At 36.2% G+C, this 24,712-nt stretch overlaps 1 protein-coding gene across 2 annotated transcripts; it reads left to right on the forward strand.

The window, feature by feature from the left end:
* On the forward strand, nucleotides 1-23,712 carry arhgef6 (Rac/Cdc42 guanine nucleotide exchange factor (GEF) 6). Of its 2 annotated transcripts, XM_043257073.1 has the most exons (22): nucleotides 2-261; nucleotides 1,847-1,930; nucleotides 4,319-4,403; nucleotides 8,273-8,391; nucleotides 9,274-9,478; nucleotides 9,582-9,652; nucleotides 9,744-9,838; nucleotides 9,967-10,062; nucleotides 10,597-10,719; nucleotides 13,244-13,382; nucleotides 13,472-13,531; nucleotides 14,662-14,808; nucleotides 15,606-15,692; nucleotides 15,784-15,865; nucleotides 16,928-17,043; nucleotides 17,134-17,313; nucleotides 17,732-17,752; nucleotides 20,471-20,564; nucleotides 20,774-20,860; nucleotides 20,951-21,050; nucleotides 21,892-21,946; nucleotides 22,042-23,712. In XM_043257073.1, the coding sequence occupies exons 1-22, from the start codon at nucleotides 97-99 to the stop codon at nucleotides 22,162-22,164; spliced, it is 2,334 nt and encodes a 777-aa protein (XP_043113008.1). In that variant the 5' UTR covers nucleotides 2-96; the 3' UTR covers nucleotides 22,165-23,712. The 2 variants fall into 2 exon arrangements, with proteins under 2 accessions (XP_043113009.1, XP_043113008.1); XM_043257074.1 differs by lacking the exon at nucleotides 17,732-17,752 and having other exon boundaries at nucleotides 1-261.
* The last annotated feature ends 1,000 nt before the right edge of the window (nucleotides 23,713-24,712 follow it).

A 24,712-nucleotide genomic window follows, 5' to 3' on the forward strand; every position in this document is an offset into this window, starting at 1 on the left:
AAGCGCGGCGGATGTGGGTAGCATCTCAACACACATAGTGAGAGCTGGCGCACCAAGGGTGCAGCTCAATCTGAAAGGCCCATTGAGCCTAAAACTATGAACCCCGAGGAGCAGGCTGTTACGTGGCTAATAACATTAGGCGTGCTTAATTCACCCAAAAAGAATATCGCTGATCCGGAGGAATTTCTGAAAACGTCTCTAAGAGATGGGGTCGTCCTGTGTAAGCTTATGGAGCGAGTGCTACCTGGAGCCATCTTAAAGGTAATCGATGCGCACATGCATGCGTCCTTGATTTAAATAGTCGCAGTGTAGTGAATATTGAATGTTTTCTTAAACGCTAAAATATGAGTTAATGTTGCAGCCGTGCCGAATCGACGTTGCGCGCTGCGTAATGCAGGATTACTCGCTGTTAGAAGTAATACTTCGAGATGCATTGCGTTTGCTAAATATACGTTACGTTTTGAAACGGTCTTTAGCAAAGAAAGTGCATTTGTGTTTAATCAGGATATATTTTAATCGAGAGAGAGAAACTGACTTCCTGTTACATGAGAAATTGTTCCGCATTCTCACATTAAAAAAAAAAAAAAAAAAAAAAAAAAAAAAAAAAAACCTTGTTCGTCTTCACTTTAGTATAAAATGCCAAAATCAGTTGTAAAGCAACTTTATTATCTCATCTGTAAAAGTCATGTTTAACTGTGTCGGTCAGATCTCGAATTATTGTGTCTGTCTGAACGCCTCTTCTGCTAACCAGTCCATAGGGTCGTTATTAATAAGATAACCTACGGCTTACAATTTGATTTTCATCGGAATAAAATTGTTTAGAACATTTAATTAATCTAAACGGTATAAATACGTGCTATGCTCAAGGGGCGAAAATATAGAGCTCATTGAAAAGTGTAACGAATGTGCTGATCAATTCAACAACTTGTAAAAGTTTCACTGTTTTATAAGGCTCGTTTTAAGTCTTTGTTCTTGTCTTCCTTCTCTTCAGTTTGATTAAGTTTGTTTCGTACCTCTTTACTGATTTTATCACGTCGCTGTTAAAATAGATTTTATATAGTTGATTGTATTTACATTTTATTAGTAAACGAATCGTTATTTTGACTCGGATCTTTTTAATGAGTTGAATTAGTCGGACTGAACGATTCGCGGGGGAACCTTTCAACAAATTGGTGTAAATTAATTTTTACGTGATTTAATGTTACTGCAATTTATATTTGATTTCTAAATGGCTTTTATTACGAGTTGAGTTATTGCTGCACCATGACACATACAGTGCACAACTTAAAAAAAAACGTTAAAAAATAAAAATAAACAACATCACACGTCTATAGTTTTATTTGAATGTTTTATTAATGCCATATGATATACCACGCCTGGATGTCCCGTCATGGACGTCAGTGCGCAAAATAATTAATTTTTGATCCGGTTCTTTGAACGGAACAGTTCTAAAGATCGAGGGAACCGATTCGCGGAAATGATTCGGACTTGCCACCACTAGTAAACGGTCCGAGTAGAATCTTGCTGAGCAAACATCGTCACTTCCTCCAAAATATTTTTTCCTGGTGCGACAGGCCCCGATGAGATCTAGCGTAGATACTGGCTGTGTGTCTGAGTAACAGGACGAAGCAGACGCCAAGAAACAGTTATTTAGTGAACTCAACGCCAAAGCATTTAGCATGCGATACTGGACGGCAGTGGCAGGGTACAATGTGGCTCATAGGCTAGGCTGACATTTACTTCCAAAAAACGAGATCTTGTTGATCTCAGGTGGTTCTGTGCGTTTGCGGTGAGCTCGAATCAAAGTTGGGATTATTTACATCGCAGTTCTTCCATTGCTTTTCAGTATTCGGCTGAACCCAGATGCGAAGCAGACTGCATTGCAAACATTCGAGAGTTTCTAAAAGGATGCCAGTCTCTAAAGGTTGAGGTAAGATCGTTTTTCTGTCTGTTTCTGTGCACGAGTGAGCTGGGATGACACTAATCTAACGTTTTGCTAATGAAGGGTCATGCCTTTGAGAAATACAGCTGAGTGTGTTTTAATATTTAACATATATTACTCTTTTAGATAGAAGTACCTCACAGACAACCTAAACTATAGGTGTTCTATAGTGCATACAAATACATGTAAACATTGATTTTTATGAAGGGATGATTTGCTTAACATGGTCTTCATAATTTATGTTAAATCACATATTTATATTAAGTATTTATAAAGAGTGCTCCTTGCTTCAGCCCTTTTATTTTAGTTTAGCTCTCCCCGAGGACAGGCAAATAAATAGCAGGGTTTTGTTTTGGTTTTGCGCATGTGATCTTAAAATATGCCAGTAAACAAGACTGCACATAATACTAGCTCTTTCGCTTGTGCATTTAATTTATCACGGTTATTACGGTCCGGACCTGCAGCAGCATTACAGACCTCTCAGGAAGATGGTGGGGTGTTATAACTATCACTGTAAACATTGTCAGTCTAACTATGATGCCCCACCTTCTGCAATCACAGTATTTTTGGATTAAAACTGTGATCAGAACCTGGTTATATAGTGATAAACTGTTCATATATGGTGAACGTGACTCATTAGTTACTCGTTTGTATGTAATGTTTTGCTTTGATTTAATATTAGTAAGCTTGCTAATGGAATTGTGGTTTTGTTTGATCTTCATTTAATACAGCTTCACTTTTTCTGGTCAGCTCATTTGTGTAAGTATTAAACTGAACGTCTTGCCTGTGATCTGTTCAGAAGGCCAGCGGTAGACTATTTCTTTCTATCGATATGCTCTAATGCAGGTAAAGAAAGTATATTAAATGCACAGAGATTTCAGTACAAACAAACACTCTTTTAAAAACAGAAAACGTGAGCTATGCATGGACAACGCTCTCCGAATTTTATGGCATTCATGCACAAGTAGCAGCCAATGCCAATGAATTAACAGTATCTACAAATATCTAAAATTAAATCAATATAAGTTGTTGATATTAAACTTTAATGCTGTGATCTTTGGCTAGACTAAGTCTCGCTCAGCAGCGCAGATGATTGCTCTTCTCCCCTATAATTTGTGGTGATGCTGTAAAGCAGCAGAATGAACAAGAGCTTGACAAGGAGGGCTGAGGGTGAGAGTAGCTGAGAATATGTGGCGATATACTGGTTAAAATTGAAGACCGGCAGAAAATATGCTAACCCTTGTCAATTTTCAAGTGTAGTTTCTGTCACAGTTCCCTGTGATGCTAAAATGTATACTACGGAACGAACATAAAAAATGCATGTTTATATGTATATATATGTATATGTATATGTATATATGTGTATATATATATATATATATATATATATGTCTTTATGAAAGGCCCAATGGGACATATGGTTGGTGGAAGTCATGTGACTAGACAGAAGCAAGTCGCATAACTTTCACTTCTGCTTTTAAATGAGCTGAAAATGAGAAGTATTGTAACACAAGCTAAAGCTTGATATGAGCCTTGTTACATTATTGATGAGAGACAAATGCAAACAGCAAATAACAAATGTCCCAAAGCAAATGGTAAATATAATCGTGAAACTGCACTGACTCGTCTGCATCCTCCGTAGCGAAGCGGTTCTCGGGCAAATAAAAAAAAAAAAAAAAAAAAACAGATGCTTATTGCATTGCTGTGTAAACGCTATTATGTTTTATTTAAAACATGAAACCGTATCCTAAGCAAGAAAGGGGATAGCTGTCTGTACCCAGCGTCTGACTGGGCCTGCAGACCAAACGCCAAACCAGCATCTCGAAATGTGGGTCACGCTGAAGTTTATTTTCCTAAAGCAGTGAAATTGTTTATCGGGGTTCTTTATAGGGGAGTCATGATGAATATAGATCATTGCGTCTATCGGATGAGATTATGTATATCGATGGAGCATGCAAAAAAATCTATAGGCTTTTTTCATAAATCATCTTTTATGATTCATTTTTTATATTGGTTAAAAAAAAGCGTCGTTTTTGTTGTGGATGTCCCGGGTTTTCAGGTAGTTCAATTAAATCTTCATGTCATATTTTGTGTGCAGTTTTAATAAAAATTTAACCCGGTTACGCAAAATATGCACATTTATGTCATGATATCAGTATATTGAAACATTATTGTGAATATCATGTTGCAAATATAATATTGCTAGCTAAGACGATCTATGTCGTATCCTCATATCATGATGAAAATCCTATTTTTTTTTAAAATGTAGATATAAAACTCAACTCTCCCCTGATTTCTGACCTACTTCTGCAGCTTCTGCTTCTGGCACTTTCTATGGACAGTTTTTCTTGTGTTTGACTTGTCTGTCTCTCTCAGGGCTTTGATCCAGAAAGCTTATATACCGGGGAGAACTTCAGCAAGGTTCTGTCGACGCTCTCAGCAATAAACATCGCCACTCAAGGTAATTCATAACATTACAATCATGTGTTCTCCGCTTATATTTCATGTCTTTTCTTTTCTTGAGTACTGCATGCGTCAGCTTTGTCTTTTCACTGGGGAATTACCGCTCGGTCATTTAAAAAAAAAAAAAAAAAAATTTTTTAGCTTTATACAGCGCAGAGAGTTTCAAAGCAGCTTCACAGTATTAAACAGAATCATTAATGCAAACATCAAAAATAAGGCAAATCTAAACGCGTGCATCTCCTGACGGTACAGTATTGGTTCAGTTCATTAATAGTGTGACGTTCGTTCATTTATAAAACGAGTTCAGTTCAGCGATAAGCTGCTCTGCGGAAAACAGTGATGTTGTTATTCCTCTTCAGTCAGTTCAGTGTTGATTCAATTCAGCTCAATAACGGCGACGCTGTTGAAAAATCCCATCAATTATTTACAAATTGGATTTAGCTGTAAATTGGAAGAAAATAAAAACCGTGTTTTGTCTAAAGCCATGTAGCCTGCATTTGTTCACATCATGTTCGGACGGTCTTAACGCATGCTGTAGTGTGTGGGACATTTTTAGAAAATTAGCTCCTGATGGTCACTTATGAACGATAAAGGAATGTCTCTGTTTACAAGCAGGATCGTAGGCACTCCATAATCACTCAGTGTTATGTTTTTGGTGGAAATGAGCCGTAGGTTTCCTGTTGCTTGTTCCCTTAGGACCTGTCGCAACAACTGTCTACCTTCCTCCCCTGAGCGTTTTGTTTGTCTAAATAGGTATAATGATTTAATTCCAAAGTGGTTCAGTAAATGTGATTTAACTTCATTATCAGTTCATTTTAGAAGCGTGTGAATATGGATGGGAGGATATCACATGCCCATGCACGTTTATCTCAGCGAAATACACAGCAGGGCTTTTAATGCACTGTAAACACGAGATACAAATCGCATTTTTCTCGGGATGAGGATGACTGACCTCTTGTATTTGCTCTGTGAACGTCAAGAGGTGATTTGTCTGGGGTCGTATACCCGCATCTGTGTCTTTCAGCTGCAGCTGCTCTCTACTACTGGAGGCAACAGACAGTTGCTTTTTTGTAGGGCCTGTTCGGGCGGCTGACTGCATCTGCATAAGCACGCGGAATCCGTGAGGCATGTAGTTATTCTCAGGTTTTGCTTTCTTGTCATGTTTCCCACAGCTCCTTGCGGCTGTTGCCTTTAGAGGAGAGTGTGTCCTCCTTATTATTGCACAAGTCTTTCTCGAGTCCCACAGGATTGCTTTACAACAGTTTTACAGATCAGCGATACAGTAGAGGATTTTTTTTTTTAAGGGAGGCCCACACTTTGGATCAAAATAGTTAATACTGTATTTGATAAATAAATAAATATATATATATATATATATATATATATATATATATATATATATATATATATATATATATATATCGTTTTTTTTATGCTGTCAAATGATTGTACATTTATGTCTATATGAATACAAACATTAAACATTTTGAAAAAACAATTTTATTTTATACATTTTAGTTATTCACATTGTTATATTTGACATTATATTAATATATGTAATTTGTATTATGATATAAATATCAATATGTTATATGTATATAAATGAAAGTGTTATTTTGGATGCAATTAATCATTTTATATATATATATATATATATATAAAATTATATATATACATTATATATAAATATATATATATATTTATTTTATATATATATATATATATATATATATATATATATATATATATATATATATATATATATATATATATATATATATATATATAATAGCTTCAGTTAGAAATATAAATCTTCTGTAACATTATAAAGTTATCTTAAAGTTACTCTTGTTATTTAAGGCATTCTTAACCTAATGTATAAATATATTATGAATGATAGTTTGAAGTTTCTTAATATTTGGGTATTGTTAAAAAGAAATTCACTATTTGGATTATACTACATTTCAAAAGTTTCAGTTTTTGACTAAGTTACCTCTTGTCATTCCAAACAGCTCTCCTGTCTTTATTTTTTATTAAATTATTAATATGGAATCTTATTTACTGTCGATCCAACTTTTAAATGTTTGCAAATAGCTTTGCAAACTCTATATTAAAGTAAGATTTAAAATGATGTGTTAGTTCTTAAGAATGACTCATTAATGAGTGCAGATTAAGCGAGGGCGGATAGATTTGACTGGATTTGTGTTAAAACGATCTCTATGATGAAACAGTGAGGTTTTCACTCTGAAGTGCGCTTAAAGCATAGGGAAGACGTTCCCTCGTCTTGCCTTATCTGGGTTCTCTGTTGTGTTGGCTGAGGAACGCTTGGAGCCGGTTCACACACACTGTTTGTACGCTGTGGGTGTTCGGAAAGTGCCTGCCGTGAAATCCAGCAGACATGCTGAGCTTTTATTGTGTAGATGGAGCAAAGCGTGAGTCAGTGAAGAGCCCCAGAGGCCCCTGCAGTGCTGGAGATCTGTCAGGACCCAGAGTGCAGCAAACGGGGCACCTGACTGTTTCTTCTATCACCGAATGCTGCATGCCTCCTCATACCTTATCTCCTTTTATTTATGAGCGACAGATTGCTCTTAGCAAATTAATACAAGCTAATCGTGCTCTGCTGAGATATGACATGAGTAAGCAAAGTGGATTTTGTGAATTTTTGTGGCTAGAAACTATGTTTTTAGGGTTTCGGGCCTTGATTTTTGGTTAGACTGGAGCGCGCATTATGTCTGTAGACTGACTTTTTTCTTTGATGCTTGTCATCATACGTTGGAGAGAGAATGTGTCTGGCTAATTTTAGCAGTTGTTAGTTGTGACCCATATGCAAGTGCACTGAGCTGTGGGTTATTGGTGGTTTAACTTCACAGACGCAACAGAATTACAAATGGGTGAGTGCTCTAATTTGGAGGTTTAAAGAAAACCTAAAATAGTGGCCTGGCTTTACTCTGTCTAACGTTTAAGAAGTCCAACAGACCATTTGACATGTCCTAGGTGTAATGCATAATAGAAAAAAACGTTTTTAGCAGTTTTTGCTTTAGGAATTTTGGGTGACAATCATTTACGTTCGTTTTTTTAGAATTGTTTTAATTCATTTTATGTAAATCACTTAGAATTACCATTGCTTGTGAAATGTGCTATGTAAATAAATATCCCTGCCTTGCTTTACATAAAAAAAAAAATCATACACTCCCCTTGAAAAGGATGACCAAGGCTGCATTTTTTAAAATAAAAAATAGAGCATGGATAATTATGTTGAAATATTATTAAAAGTAAAAATGATTTGATGTACTTGTATTATTATAAATTGAGGATAGTTTGATTAAGAGAAATTCCAAAAGAACAGTATTCATTTGAAATAGAAATCTTTTGTAACTTAATAAATGACTTTGCTGTCACTTTTGATAAATTGAATGCATTCTCGAAAGAAAAAAACCCCCCAAAACCTAAAGTTTATACAGTAGTGTGTTTTTTTTTAATTTATTAATAGTAGTCATTTTTATGCCCCTAATGTTAAATTCAACAAATTCCGACACCTAATGATGTGAAATATGACGTGACAATAAATCATGGAGCATAATATACGTTGTGACATTAAGTCAAATGGCATGCCGTAATTTGAAGGTCACACTGTATGAAAACTCAAAGATAGCAACATTTGCCAGCGCTGCTTCATATTTTTATGCTTGTCATTCATCTATTTCTCAAGATTAACAGGCCATGCTGTTACGGGTACAGACAGAACCACTGAACTGTAGACTCACATCAGTAACCCCATAATATACCACCAACATATGTATATGCTTTCAGTAAGTGAGAAATGCACTTATTTTTAAAACATATTTTTTGTTTTCTCGTGGTGTCCAGAGACCCCTAATAGATCATGTCCACAGCCCAGTGCCTCTGCTCCTAGCCTGTCAGCCCCTTCTCAAGCTGTTCCCAACTTAAAGTACAGCAGGTCTCTACGGAGACAGTCCAAAGCTGTGGTAAGTTATACGAATACTATACAGATCACTCTTAAACATAACACGCATAGCAAGTTTATTAGTAGGTTTTTTAGAAAGTTTGAGAAGATTTGATTTTGGATAGGCTTAATAAAAAGCCGCTTCCTCTGTATTGTAAAGATGTGCGTCAAATATGCAAATAACTCCCATCAATGCATTCTGATTCATTCAATGCATTTCATTTTAATTACTTGTTCAGAATGACTGCTTTTTTTATAACGTCATAAAATTTGCATGTTTTTTTAGTTACAAATAATCAACCCTAATATAAAAAATTGTAATCACGAACATTTTCACCTTGAATTTCTTAATGATTGTGATATTTTTTATACGTATGATAATGTAATTGTTTAATGGTATAATGTAATGATGAATTTGTATAATGTAATTGAAAGCCGGCCTCAACCGCAGTTTACAGAGCATTATAAATATTATTATAGCTTGAGTTTAAAGTGAATTTAAAACAATATTCACATAAACCAATTATAATGAACGTGAAATTTAGCTGCGTATTTATATTTCGGTCTCTATTTATAATTATTTTAAATGAGAGCTGAGAGATGGTTAGTTTTGCATGTTCATTATTCACTATAAATAATAAAATCACTAGATTCTGTCATAATTATGTTATCACAAAAAATGAACACATGTTTCCCAGCCCTAATAATTTAATGTTACAACTAGCTTCCAATAGACTTCTTATTACCTTTATTCGGGGCTCTTTCAGGATTTTTGTATTTTTTCTTAATAGTAATTATTTCCTTCTAGATGTGAATAGATGGCAATTTTTGCTGTAGATATTTGGCAGAAATTAGAGTGTTAAAGAATACTGCCTACTGAGGTTCTTCACCTGTTGCTGTCCAGGAAATGTCTGAGAATGGAGGTGGCGGGCAGCTGGTGGTCAAGGCACGCTTTAATTTCAAGCAGAACAATGAGGACGAGCTGTCTTTCAGCAAGGGCGAGCTGATCCATGTCACACGCCAGGAGGAAGGTGGATGGTGGGAGGGAACCCTTAATGGCAAAACCGGCTGGTTCCCTAGCAATTACGTCCGAGAGGTCAAGCCATGTGGTGAGTGGGCAATCCAAGATATCGAGTTACGTCTTTGCCTTGTTCGAAACGTTTTTGCTCTACTGAACAAGATGAAATAAAACTTTCGTTTTTTTTTCGGCAGAAAAACCGATTTCTCCCAAAGCGGTAAAAGGTCTCGACGTTCCTCAGTTGACTAAAAATTATTACAGTGTGGTAAGCTCCTCCAAACCGGTGATCAGGCTCCAAAAAGACATGTAAAGGAATTTGAACTTCTTATTTTTTGAATGCATTGTTTGTTTCTCAGGTGGTGCAAGACATCTTGGAGAATGAGAGAGAGTTTATCAAGGAACTGCAGACGGTACTGGGCTGCTATCTGCGCCCTCTACAGGCCAGCGACAAGTAAGAGGACAATTCAGATGTTACCATGGCACCAGGGAACCTTTGATATCAAAGCCGATTGACATTTTGAGGAACTGGGCCGGTCAATAAATAAACCCATGCGCATAATGACTCTTCTGTCTCTGCAGGCTGTCTAGCTCGGACTGCTCCAGTCTGAATGGGAATTTAGAGGACATCCTCTCTTTCCAGCAAGGACTGTGTCTTGCTTTAGAGGAGTGCTCCAAGTAAGATCTGCATTTCAGGGTTTTTGGTTCCGTCTTTATATACTCAAATGACTACCCGATTCCCTTTTTTTCTGTGGAAGTCTTACCCTTTGATATTACAGTGCCGTCTGGTGGTGGCTTTGAGTCACTTATTTGTAACATGTCCACATCTATTCTGTACTAATTTAAAACCTTACAAGTACAGTAGTGCTCAGCACTGGTTATGGTTGGACTTTCAAAAACGTTGCTTAAATTACAATTATAATAATTTCATTTTAAAGCACAGTCACCACAAAATCAGACTTTGGGACCTCTTTTCATTTAGAGATCATTCTGAGGTTAATAGATTTCCGAGCCCTACTAATTTTATTAACTATCAACTATCGTCCCATAGACTTTATATTGTCATTATTATATTACACATTTACTTTGCATTTGGATTGTATAACAATTTGACATGTAACTAGTTACGCCCCAACATTAGTTATATGACGTGTGTGTGTGTGTCAAGTCAGATAATGTATCAGGGCTTATATGTATATTTTTGCCTTGCAGGATATCAGAGGGCCAGCAGCGGATCGGCGGCTGTTACCTGAACCTGATGTGTCAGATCAGAACACTGTACTTGTCCTACTGCTCCAGCCATCCTTCTGCAGTCTGTGTGCTGACTGATCACAGGTCAGCGCTCACAAGATCATCAACATGTTTTTGACTTTTGTGAATCTTCCAGAACACACATTAAGATATTTTTCATTAAACTTTCAATTGAGGGCTCATTCCACAAAAAGTACCAAAAATACACTGTAAAAGTGATCCAGATGAATCAAGCTGTTTATTTCAGGACTTTGGGAGTGGGAGAGGAATGTGCACAGGGGGAGAGTTCAGCTTCACTGGACATGCGCAACAACCTTTAAACTCGTGAATTTAATTATGCTGTGCTTTATGCATTTGCCCGCTGTCTTATTCATGCCATTGTCACTGTGTGCTGTATGCAAAATGAGTGTTACTTTGGCTTTATTTGAGCAAAAAAAGATTTCCAATGCACACAAACTTCCCAGAATACTGAGTGACCTGCTGATTACACTGGTACTTCCATTTTCAAATGATTTCAAATTTCTTAAATATTAATGAAAATAAATAAAATTATATCAGCCACCCATGCTTTCCAAAATATCAGCATCAGTCAAAAAAAAAACAAAAAAAAAAAACATTGGTTAACCACTAATATTTGTGGCTATGTTCATAGATCAACTATTAAAATGAATACTGGTAACTATTTACAATAAGGTTCCATTTAATTAAAATTGGTTAATGAATCAGCTAACTTTATTAGTGAAGAGTATATTTGTTAAAGTATTTTTTCCTTGTTAACAATAGTTAATAAAAAATACAGCTGTTCTATGTTAGCTCAGGTCCCTTCAACAATCTTAAGAGACGGCATTTGATTTGAATTATGCGTGGGTGAATTTTGAAATTAACAATAACTACGTTTACTAAATGCTTTAGAACTGTTTTTCATTGTTAATCTCAACTATTACTAATGTACTGTACATTACCTATAATTAACAAATTGAATCTTGCTGTAAAATGCAAACATTTTGAATGTTACTTTGAATATTAAGGGTTAAAATGGTTCATTTCTTTTAGAGTAATTTCGTTTTTTAAAAAGCATGTCACAAACTGCAAAGAATTAGTGTAAAATCGGAATTGCGTTTCAAAAAGCTAAAAAGAACAGATTTTGAGCACAACTCTACATAGTCCATGAAGAGGCATGCAAAAGAGTGGTTTCTGGGCAAAAAAATCATTTATATGAGGGAAAAATTACAATATTCTGTTCAACTTAATGTCCATGTATGTTCCAATTTAATATCAAATATAGTACGTAATTTGACTTCCTAGCTGGTTTTAATAATTTACCTCTGCTAAGCTTACAAAACATTTTTCTGATTGAGAGTTTGTGTCACTATTATCTTTGCATATATATATGTATATATGTATGTGTATATATAAAGATAACCACCAGGTGTCACTACAAAGCTTTGATCCTCTTTAGTCTCGCTGAGCTGAGTGACTGACTAAACAAACAAATCTCCCTCTTGCCTTTAAGTATAACACCGCTGCCCTATTTCAGTTTTACAATTTTTTTTTTTTTTTATGGTTTGTACTAGTAAACTTCACAGGTATACATAAATGTCTGAGCCACATTTTACACACTTCCTGTACAATGAACTACATCAGGGTTTCTGTCAGTTTTCTCCTTCCACCTCAGAATGCTCCACGACAGAAGGAGAGAGTGAAAAGGCATGCCTCATACACACAGGAAACAGCACTAACCCGACAGGATATCTATAGCTGTGGTTGTGCTGATGGAGGCAGAAAACACTTTTGATTGTTTGCTCACTTGCATATAACTGCAGAATTGTTGCAGCATTTTTCCAGTGTTTGATTGTGTATTCAAGGCATGCGTTCGATGATTCATCTGTACAAAACTTTAGTTTATCACATTTCAGCATCTAGTATTCTTTTCACGCCCGTCTTGTCACCTTTCCCAAACGCTTGCTATTGTTATTGTTATATGAGGAAGCATTGTCGACACTCATTCTTGAGTTTTTTTATTTTTATGCCATGACATGCTTGTATACGTATAGCAGTAACCAACAATACATTGTATGAGTCAAAATGATATATTTCTCTTTTATGCAAAAAAACATTAGGATATTAAATAAAGATCATGTTCCATGAAGAGATTTTGTAAATTCCCCAAACTTAATTTTTTATTAGTAATATGCATTGAAAGGCACTTCACTTGTACAACTTTAAAGGTGAATTTTAAATAGTTTTCAAGTTTTTCAAGTTTTTTTATTTTAGGTAGCTTAATATTTTCATATTTTTTCTAAGATTGTTTAATGAATACAAAGTTTAAAAAAACAGCATTAAAGTAGAAAAAAATATATATTTTACTGTCACTTTTGATAAATGTAATTAATCCTTGCTAAATGAAACAATTAAGTTATTTAAAAATCTTACTCACCCCAAACTTTTAAATAGTAGTTATTATGTATATACTTATGTGCAATAAGGTGTGATCTATTTTAAAAATACATTTTAAAATGAAGGGACTGTTTTCAGTACTGATATGATTAGACTCGAATTGATTAAAAAAGCCGCCTAATTCCAATATTTGCTTTTACCTTTTAAACAGTGAGGAGCTGGACAAGTTTATGGAGAGTCAGGGCGCCAGCTCTCCTGGTATCCTGACCCTCACCACCAGCCTGAGCAGACCCTTCATGAGGCTCGACAAATACCCCACACTCCTGCAGGAGCTTGAGAGACATGTGGAGGTAAGCCCTTAGGTCATAAATGCCCGTCAGTCTTTTCGTGTTAGTTATAATATTTACAGATTCTTCCTTTCTTTTTTTTTTTCTTGTAGGAAGCGCATCCAGATTACAACGACATTCTCAAAGCAACTGTTGCTTTTAAAAATCTTGTGGTACGTAACCGCCATCCGTCATATTTGCCATTTAAGTCTTTGTCCTTGTCTGACAGCTCAGGCTTTCCATAAAATCCATTCCTCACTTTGACTTCTCAGTTTTGACCACCGTGAGTTGTTTCCTGTCATGTTGCAAAACATTTAAAAACCTTTCTCTCTAATTGCCTTTCACCCTCATCTCTAAACCGCACAACAGGTTCGCTGCACTTTACAGGTTGGAGGAGATTTAGCTGTTACATGAAATGTAAAGGTTAAGGTTTTGCAAGAGTGCCTCTATAACATGAAAAAGACTGAGGAGAGATGAGTCATGCCATAATGGCTTCTCATGTCAAATGTCTCTGCTAAGAAATTTAAGTAGTAGGTGATTTCTTTACTCATTGCGTTCTGTGGAACAGTTTCATTTGTTCTTTTAGTTTTTTTCTGACAGGTAAGGGAGAGTCCCATCTTCATAGTTACGATCTCAATAGTGGGGGTGTCACGTAGACTTGGTCTTCCCCCTTTACCTATGCTTTTTTTTTTTTCAGTTACCCATGTTGGTATTTGCAGATGAGACGATTTGGGCATTTTTTTGTAAATGGCTTTGATAAGTAAGCATCAGTTAGGAACATGAATGTAATGCCTGGAAATATGGAGTGACCTCCCACTCCGAAAGGAACATGTTCCAGGTTATTTTGTGTTAGTAAACGCTTTCCGTTTTTTGAATGTGCCTATTTTCACGAAACGATTGTTTGACATTCGGAATTTTGTAGTAGCAGAAATCAGCATTTTAGAACGTTTTCTGATGCTGAAAATTCAGCTTTGCATCACAGGAATAAATTACAGTTCAAAACATATTAAAATAGAAGAACATAATTTTAAGTTGCAATATTTAGTTTTTAATGTTTTTTTCTGTATTGCATTTTTGATCCAAATAAATGAGATTTGTATGCGTTCTGAACGTTCAGATGACAGGCATTTGTATGAATCTTCTAAATGAATCTATCTGTAAACCTTGAATGTAAAACAGTATTGTTTTGAACCATTATGCGTCATCGCTTTATCTTTATACTGACTCGTGCTATGAAATGCCTATTAACAGATTAATGCGTCTGATTCTGCTTTCACTGAGTTGATTTGCTTGTGCGTTTTAGACTCAGTGTCAAGATCTGCGCAAAAGAAAGAACTTGGAGTTGCAGATCTTGTCGGAGCCGGTGCGGGCCTGGGAGGGTGACAGCATGAAGTTACTGGGTCAGGTGGTCTACATGTCACAGGTCCACATCCAGAGCAGCTCAAATGAGGTGAGGAGGAGGGTGAGAACCAGGAAGTAAAAGTGTGGCAGCTAAACTCGACCTGACAAGTTGTTTTCACATCTGCGTGGTTGTATCACTTTTTTTTGTGCAAAACTGCATGTGGCACCGTGTCAAAATAATCAGTGAAGGCATTATTAAATCAAGATTATTTGAAATGTGCAAAACAAGATTGTTTTGTGTAAAAGTTCTGATTGGGGCCTTTTAAATATAACAGACAGAAGCAAAGATACTTTTTTTTGTGACTTGTTTTAGCTAACCAATGGAAAATGTTTAAGCGTCAACAGCTCTAACCCCTCTGCGAAGTTTTCACTAAATGTTTTTTTTTTTATGTTTGAACCTCAGCCCACTGTGAACCTGATGGCCTGGTTAACGGAAACTGTGCTGTTTGAGGGCCTGATAGAGCCACTAATAATATCAAAAAGGGGTTTAGCTGTAGGCCGATGAAAGTATTATGAGTATTAAGTGATTTCCTGCCATTTCTGTTCAACGTATTCCATTTCTCTTTCTCTCTTTTGCTTAGCTGAGATATATCTTGCTAGAAATAAGGTATGATGTGTGTTGATCATGAGTAATCAATGTAGCAAAAAATAAAGCTGTACACCAGTCCAAAATCGTGTGTTAGTACAGACATTTGATGTTTGTGTTTGTAAGGGTGTGCTGTAATGCCATACACCTGCATCCGTGCCATGATTGTGACCATGATAGTGCTATTGCATATTATTTTTGCAGAAGTAATGAATTTAATATAATGTGCACGTGTGCTTTTTTTTTTTTTTTTTTTCTAGGAAAAGGAAGAGCGATACTTCATGCTGTTTCCCAATGTGGTAGTCATGCTGTCTGCCAGCCCAAGAATGAGTGGTTTCATTTACCAGGTGAGTTTTTCCCTTTATACATGATATCCGTATGTGTTACGTATGAAAAAGTGCCAACTGCTTTCCTTTGTGTCCCAATCTCGTCTCGTAGGGACGTCTTCCACTGACTGGAACCACTGTAACCAAACAGCCAGAGGATGCAGAGACGGGCCATTATGCGTTTGAGCTCACAGGTGTGTTTTTTTTTTTTTTAAACAGGCAATGTTTGAGAGGTCACAGAGCAATGTGCACTTGAATGCTGCTCGTATGAGCTGTTTTTATAGCCGCGGGCAGCATTGGAGCTTACATTAACAAGCAGACAGCATGTGCACTTGAGTTATTAAAGCAATCGTTCAACCGAAAATGAAAATTGGCACTTTGCTCGCTTGCTTTTTTAACTCGTGAAACACAAAGTAAGGAAGTTCTTATGTAGATATTTTACATAAAGATCATCTGGTAAAATCCAGAAAGGACTGAATAAATCACTAGAAAAGTAATCAATGTGATTTTGTATGCTACATTCCATGTCTTCTAAAGCCATTTTTATAGCTCTTCTGTATCACTTTATTTACTGACTCTGTTCCAAATCCTATTGACTTCTTGGTCTGGTTGCAGCGCTTATTGAGTTAACAGAATAAAGGGAATATTATCCCTATATAAAATATTAAAATGGGTGGGTTTTTTTTTAACAAGCATGTGTTAACTTAATAAAATGTGACAGTAAAGATGTTTTAAATGTTGCATTGTTATTTTCAGCTTCACAGCTGTTTTTAACATTTAGCCGCAAATCAGCATATTAGATTGGTACTAATTTCCACACAAAACTTGTAATTTAAAGGAACAGTTTAAATAATTTTGACCAAATAATTTATTACCCCCAAGCCATTCAGGATGTATAGTGTATATAACTTCCTTCTTTCAGACGAACACAATCTGAGTTTTAACATTTTTTTTATCCTGGCTTCCGAGCTTAGTGATGCTGGTGGATAGTGGCCGTTATTTTAAAGCTCCATAAGTCGCATATATCCATCATAAAACTAACCTATATGCCTTCCGCTTTTGTCTTCTAAAGCAGATTGATGGGTTTTTATAAGATTAGTCACTATCCACCGGCATTATGGCTTGGTGGTGAGTCAATTATACTCATAATATTAATTTTTGGGGCAAACTCTTCCTTTAAGGAAGCATGCTTGAACCGTTGCAGCATTGTTGTTGTGTCTTCTATCTTGCTGACCGTGTTTTGTTTGTCTTTGTAGGTGGGACAATAGACCGCACCATGGTGTTCTGCAGTAGTGCACAGGAGCTGCTGGAGTGGTTGGAAAATCTTCACCCTTACACCAAGCTAGGAAGTCCAGTCGGAACAATATTTAAGGTAATTAAATTTTTTTTTATATTTATGTTTCTCAGTTTGATGACCGCCTACAGGTGAATCTTTAACTTCTTGTGTATTTCGCATGAACAGAGTGTTGAGGTAAAGCCTACACCTATGGCTGGCACACCGTCCCACCACTTGCACGGTTTCGGTACTGCTGTGGCTAACCGAGGCCCTCTTGAACCCCCCAAGATCACCAAGCCATGGTCCTTGAGTTGTCTGAGACCAGCACCGCCCCTCAAGCCCTCCGCGGCGCTAGGATATAAAGAGGTACGCTTTCTGGAAAACAGTCATAAGAGATCTTGAGTGGGAGCGTAATTTACCTTTGTGTGTTCTTGGTGGTCCTAACAGGAAACCGATGCACACAGAGCTACTCTGACTGTTTTCTTCATCGCCTTCACCACAAGTTGCGGTGGAGGTGTTGTTATATCAGATTTAAGTGGAATGTTTAGTGGTCTGTAAGCTGCAAATTAGCTAACTCTACCCAAAGCCCACTCAAACATCTTATTAATGTGCATGGCCTCTTTGCCAAGGGTGTAAGTCACGACCATGAAATGCATGTGAAATTTTCTGTTTCTCTGCAACAATTAATGTTCACCTCTCACTGATCTTTCCATCATATTCCTGTCAGGCCGTTCTTTTATTCTCATACACATCTTCATTCTCTCTCCATTTTCTGCTTCTTTAGAGGATGTCTTATATCCTGAAGGTAAGAGTAGATGTGTGTCTGTGTGTTTTGTGTGAGTACGTGTGTCTGTGTGCTCGGCTAGCACCGGTGTTGCACGCTGGATCCATGCTCATCTGTCTTTTTCTCTTCAATTCTGTGGAGAGCCGCCCATTTCCGGTGTTGTTTGCGGTAGTATCTTCTACTCCCTCTCCAGTGATCTCTGCTTAAGACGCATTCATTCGAAATCTGTGATCTTATGCTACGTTTTTATTAATAGAGAAGGGAGTTCAGATACAATGGCAAAATGTTGGCAGGCAGTAAACAATGCACTGAATCATATCCTGCTTCTCAACCTTCAAAGCTTATCGTTTTTAATCAATATACCCACAAACCCAACCAAGCCTTTTCCTGCATGAAAAAAACTGCTGTCATATTTACAAAGATGGTGTGATACTTATACAACCAAAAACAACAAAGGTGTACACATGCGTACAGTATAAAGAAATGTTGGGCTTCAATTTGATCAAAATCAGTCAAAACATAAACATTTTATTAAATGTGAGTATTTAATCAAATTTGTTGAGAAATCCCTAAGTATATTATATTAGTGTGGCAGACAATTGGCTTTAGAAGTTAATGCTATTTTTTTGTAATTATTGATCTGAGTAAACATTCTCATATATATATATATATATATATATATATATATATATATATATATATATATATATATATATATATATATATATATATATATATATATATATATATATATATATATATATATATATTTCTTCTTTGGTGGTTCCTCCGTCTGCTTCCATGTCATTTGAACCACATTTTAAGATACCATTTAAAAGCTGTTAAAAAATGTGCCTCACAAGCCCTGGTTTGTGTTCTTTCTTACATTCTGTCCAGCTGTTTCGAAGCGCAACGGTTCTTCTGCAAACAGCTCTTTACTCATTTCATGCTGCTTGCTCTCGACAAGTGTGGTAGCAGACTCGCAAAAACCTGCTTGCCGTATGGTGGTACTGTACTTGACGCTTCACTTGTTCTGATGGTAGCAAGAGTTTTCATTGTGTAAGACGGTATGATTAGATGCTTTGTTTTTAAGTAATTGTATTAAATTTGTGCCCATACGTGCTACTAACAAATAGAATGTAATAGGAAGTGGAACAATAGGAACAAATAAGGTGTTTTGATATGTGGGCATTTAATAAACTGTATTATGAGAAAGCTATATTTCCTGTTTTAGTTTTTAACTAGATTTGTAACTAAATATAAATCAATTGAAGATATCAAGAGTGGAGATTTCTTCATATTGGAAAAACATAACCACAGTATTTGGTTCTTTATTTGGCAATATTCTAATAACCTGCAGCAGTTATCCAGGGATATAAAATAAATATAACTGGGATAGTGAATTGTCCTGCAGACTGTCTCAAGAGATTCAGAAGGGATCAAGGCATACGGTATCTGTTGCCAGAGTTACTGAAGTGTTAAAAACATGACTTTTATCGTTACAGTCAAGAATGTACCCAAACCCGTACATTTAATTGCTTCCAACTTATTTGGCCATTCAAGAAACACTGTTTCACATCTTAAAATCCAGATATCACTAGAGTTCAGAAAATAATTTTATACCTGCGCAATGAACCTGTTAAATGCATTTGTGTTGTCTACCGATAAGCTAAATTTAGATGAGCAAAAGAATCAGTATCTGCCAAGTAGCTGTTTATATAAATGGGAAAATGACTCATAATGCAGGGTGAGGTGACGCTGCTTACATTGCCATAAGAAGGAATATTATTTTCCAATCATGCTGCGTGATTCTGTCTTTTGTCCCAGTATTCTGAGCAACAACTACCGCATAGCATAATGGCACGTTTTCGTTTAAAGGCTAAATAGACTTCTCATAAGCCAGGTCTTTCCGCTAGATTTCACGTCATTTTCCAGGCTAAATGTCTGTCTCAACAAACTTGGAGAACTATTCAGCCAAGACGTGAATTCATTGTTCCTCATATTCCGCTAATATTTGTCGATTCAAATGATTATTATACATTCATTTCACGAACGAGCGATTCATTAGTGAAAAATATTCTGTGCATGTGCACGCTTGGCTTCAGGTATTTCCACCATTTACTTTCGGTTTGATGTCATGAGTAAAACACAAAAAAACTGAAAACGCCATTTACGCCAAACGCCATTCAATACAGTCTTGGTCGAACAACTTTCAGTAGCATTTTTACTTCTTCTGCTTTACGGATTCTCACTAAAACTGTGACTGAACTGACTGGTTATCGGTGGCAAATTAGTTATTCTTATTTAATAAAGCTGCCCACGTAACTTGTTTTACGGCCGTCATTTAAACAATTCAGTCAAGTCAAAATAAATGTAAATAAAGCTTTAATAAAGCTTTCATTCTGGAAGAGTCCAATTTAGATGACTCACTCCGCTGTGACAAAAAAAGGTGGCGGCAGCCCTGTGACACTGCTGTGACAGTCAACAAATGACTCAGACTGCAATAATTAGTTCACAAACAGACAGGGGTCTCTCATCTGCAAATTGTTTTCCTTCATTAGTCCCTGGTAATGTGCTGTTAAATCATCCTGAATGGCGTCATAACTTATATAAGCTATCGTTTATTGACCTAATTTCTTCAGGATTTGAAGTCACATTAAAGTCCCCTAGCTGTGGTTTTGTGCTTTAATTCAGAGCTCAGCAGACTGTTACTTTATTAACACCAGACTGTTTCCTCAGGACTCTAGTAAAAGCCCCAGACCCAGACCCAAGTTCCTCCCAAAGAGAAAAACGGAGAGAAAACCATCAGATGATGAGTTCCTGCTCAGAAAAAGTAGGTGTATTAAAACGATAAATAACGTTTAATTGTGCTTTCAGATTTTTTTTTTTACAAAAATAGTGTGGTGGTAGAATTGTGAGGGTTCGAAAATAAACGAAACGGTAGCTTTGCCGAAATATATTTAACCTTCAATCAAAAAGAAATACAGATGCATAATAAATTGGTGGACCATCACTGTGAAATGTTATTTCTGTCACATGCAGGCACTGCGGCTCTGGAGGAGGATGCACAGATACTCAAAGTGATTGAGGCCTACTGCACCGGAGCCAGTCTCCACCAGTCCACCACGGGTAGACCTGCCTGTCAGACGTACTGTATAACTAAGATATAATACAGTTTAACAGTGTGATTTCATTAGAAGACTTAATTTGTTTGCACAGCTGTTCGTAAGGAGTGCATCCCCCAGGTTCTGCTTCCAGAGGAAGAGAAGATTATTGTTGAGGAGATCAAGAGCAATGGCCAGACGATCATTGAGGAAAAGTATGTTCAGTTGCCCGATATTTTAGAATTACTTGAAGATTAAGAAAAATTCTTATATTGTTATTTGCCTTATTAGTATTATAGAAGTGGTAAATGTGCCTTCCATTTGTTATTTTAATTTTATGTTAGAAACTACTATAAAATAGAAGTTGAATTAAAAAAAACAAGGTAATAAGATTACGGTTGCATTTAGTAAAAAATGGAAATATTAGGATTACAGAGGTTTCATATAAGTAATGAATAATTGGAGACAGGCCACTGAAGTCTTAAAAAATAATGATCCGAGATGATGCGGCCATGATGTTAAGTGTCTCTACTAATAGCAGAACTGTAAATTCAAATAAAATCAGCAGAGCGGTGGAATTTGTCATTTTAATCTTATTGTTAATATGTTATTTGTTAGGTCATTGTCATTGAAGGTTATGGTTATTTTCCTGAAATTAATGAAATCATTTAGCAGACTGAGATGTTGAAGCAGAATTTTTTTTTTTATATTTTATATTGCGCATCAAATAGTTTATATTCTGCATCATATACATAACTGCTTTGGATAATATTACTTTTACTTGACTTTATTTACATATGGGTCCTTTAAAGAATCCAAATGCAATCAGGTTACATTACTTTAAATATTTTTGTTTATTAGGTTATTTGTAACTGTAATATAATACACAAAGTAACCCTCCTAAGCACGACTAAAAATAGTGTGGAATTGTATATATATGTTTTTTTATTATTATTATTAGTTGCCTATAAATAGTACAGATCTTAACTTGCTCTATATATACTTAACAGTTGCAAAATTCCCTTTTGAATATTTTCTTATTTTACTGCTTTGCAGAAGCCTTGTCGATGCTGTTTATGCTCTAAAAGATGAAGTCCATGAATTAAAAAAGGTAAGATATGTTTATGTCATTATACCCCTGTGTTGGCCTGAACCATCACATGCATCGGGCTGTAATCATCTGATGCCATGTGTTTGTGAATGCAGGAGAATAAATGGATGAAGCAATGTCTGGAAGAGGAACAGAAGTCCCGCAAGGAGCTAGAGCGTATAGTCAGAAAGTTGGCCAAGCAAAAGAATGACTGTTCCTGGGATGAAGGAGGTCACTAAAAACACTCTGGACACTCGCCTGTTTCCCTTTGCCAGCCGCATGTATGTGTTTCTGTGTCTGTGTGTCCTCACAAATGTGTTTTTAAGTGGTTTTTTTTTTTTTCCCCATCACATTACACACTGAACGTTGCTTTTGGAAAGTCACCGTGCTGGGGATTTTCAGCCATTTCTCTTCAAATGTTTTTTAAGGACATGATGCGATAAGAAGATCAAATCTGTGATTAGCGATTATTTATCTTGCCATGCTGAAGAATATCACTGTGCGGTTAACTTTCACGCTCCTGTGACGTGACGTTCTGAGAACAAACCGGCAACTGTTCTAGAAGACCAAGTGAACTGCTTCTTAAGTGTTTCGCGATTCGTGATCCTGTCCATTTTTCGTTCCGGGTTCACTCCACTCCAACGAGAATCGCCACAGAAAAGATGGTGGAATCTGTTGCGTTTGAACTGAACAAATATCTGCCTCACTTTATGACTGTTACTGGTTATGGACAAAAGTAGAAATCCGATGACATTCAGCCCATGAACCGCATTCCGCTGTCGCACAAGTGAAAATATTCTGTTTATGGCGTAAGAGAAGATGCTTGTGGCTGAACATTGCAGGATTCCACTATATCCACAAGTATTGCTCTTTTTAGACCTGTTTCTGCTTTTATAATGTGAAAACGCTTGCTTTTAGGTCACAAATGAACAAAATTTAGATTTGTGGTTTGCACCTGATTGACATGAGATGCCCTACTTGCCATCTTGAAATGAGTTTGGTTTTTCCTTTTAGTTCGAAGGCTTTGAATGAAATGCCTGTAATGCGTCATTGGACCGTAGGTTTAGATTCAGTTTATTCCAAATATGTGTTACCCTGACAGTCACTCACATCAGCAATGGGTACACAGTATTTCTAAAACAGCCATTATAATACTACATAATCATGCTTCTGATAATCATCGCTAGTTTAAAGCTATCAGGGATATAGTTGTCAGAATTAGGTTTATAATACTATACTAATACTATACATTATATAAATGTATGTATATCGTATATACAGTATAAATATGTGTATATATATGGCAAAAGGAACCTTTTTTAATAACAAAAATACAGTAGGAAACTTCATTCTCTTTTTTTCAGAGGCTTGAAACAATGTATCTTAAACCAAAAAAATCCAGTATGTTTACAGGTTTGGTACTAAAAGTCCTTTTAGGGCTCGAAAACCAAGTGTACATGGAAACATACGGTACTTTAGGCACTGATGTTTGTTTCTCACTTACCATATATTTGAGGCGCAGATTAGAGTGACAAACAAATGTGTTTAAAACCTAATATTTAATTTTTTTTTTTCGAACTCCCCATCAGCAATATATGGAAGCCCGTTTCCGCAACTAAATAAAAAAAATAGGTTATTGCTGCTTTTCCTCTCACAGTTCTCCCATTTTTTTTCTCAGAATTGCATGATACAAACTCACAATTCTGAGTTTTCTTTTCTTCTATTTTCTCAGAATTGTGAGATATGAACTAGGAAAAAAAAAGACTGTTATGTTTTCAGAATTGTAAAATTAAAAAGTCGCAAAAACCTTTTTTTTTTTTTTTTTTTTTTTTAATTTAGTAAAAATTTAAATTCTGAAAAGGGCTTCCATAGCAATAAACCTTAGGCTTGTGGCATATTTAATTTTTGACAGGAATGAAATGGAAGCTGTGATGGATAGAAGTACAGTGCATTTAGTGCAATAACGTACGATTGGTTTAGCTCGCATAACATCTTTCCCGAAGAAATTTACGTTTTGAGAAGTCCGTAACGTAGGAGCTTTGTGTAGCGGACGGCGTGGTAAAGACAGTACGTCTCTATCCCTCACAGACTTGTTTTCATCCGCCTTAAATTTAATACAGCATCTAATCTAAATAAAGTCTATTACAGTGGAGGTGTATTTTCTTACTCCTTCGTATTCTGTCATAGCTGCGCATGGTACGCGCGGTACCTTTTATTTTCTCGAACTCTTGCTATTTGAACAGTAACCAGTTACATCAAATGATTACGCAGGCAGTTACACAAATGACACCGTGTCTGGAGTGCTAAACCTTTCAATATTACCGATCTTAACCGTGACTGACCTTTTCATTCGATGTGAAAATCATAAGCCGTTAGGATATGCATGCAAAGAACTGTAAAGCTGAGCAAAACTTGGGTGGGGAGTTTTTTTTTTGTTATTTTTTATGTTTTTAAACCCACCAGCAGTCACCTCCGGAGCATTGCTGTGGCAATTCAATGCAATACGCGACTGGTTTGTTGTTACAATTGCTGTGCAAGAGCCAGTTTTTCTCTTGGAAGGAGTATACGGTATAATATATTCTTCCGATTAGGCAATAAGATGTGCTCTGAGGTGCACACCATATAATGCTGTTACTGTGGTACTGTGTGTAAATCTGTTTCATGTTCGTGTGCGTGTTTGCTCTCCCAGCAATTAACCCTGCATGCCATGTGTTACACATAGCCTTAAATATTATTTTAAAGTGTTAACCCTGATTGTATTGTTGTTGTTGTTGTTGCTGTTGTTAA

Source organism: Puntigrus tetrazona, chromosome 14 (assembly GCF_018831695.1).
Source record: "Puntigrus tetrazona isolate hp1 chromosome 14, ASM1883169v1, whole genome shotgun sequence".
NCBI lineage: Eukaryota > Metazoa > Chordata > Actinopteri > Cypriniformes > Cyprinidae > Puntigrus > Puntigrus tetrazona.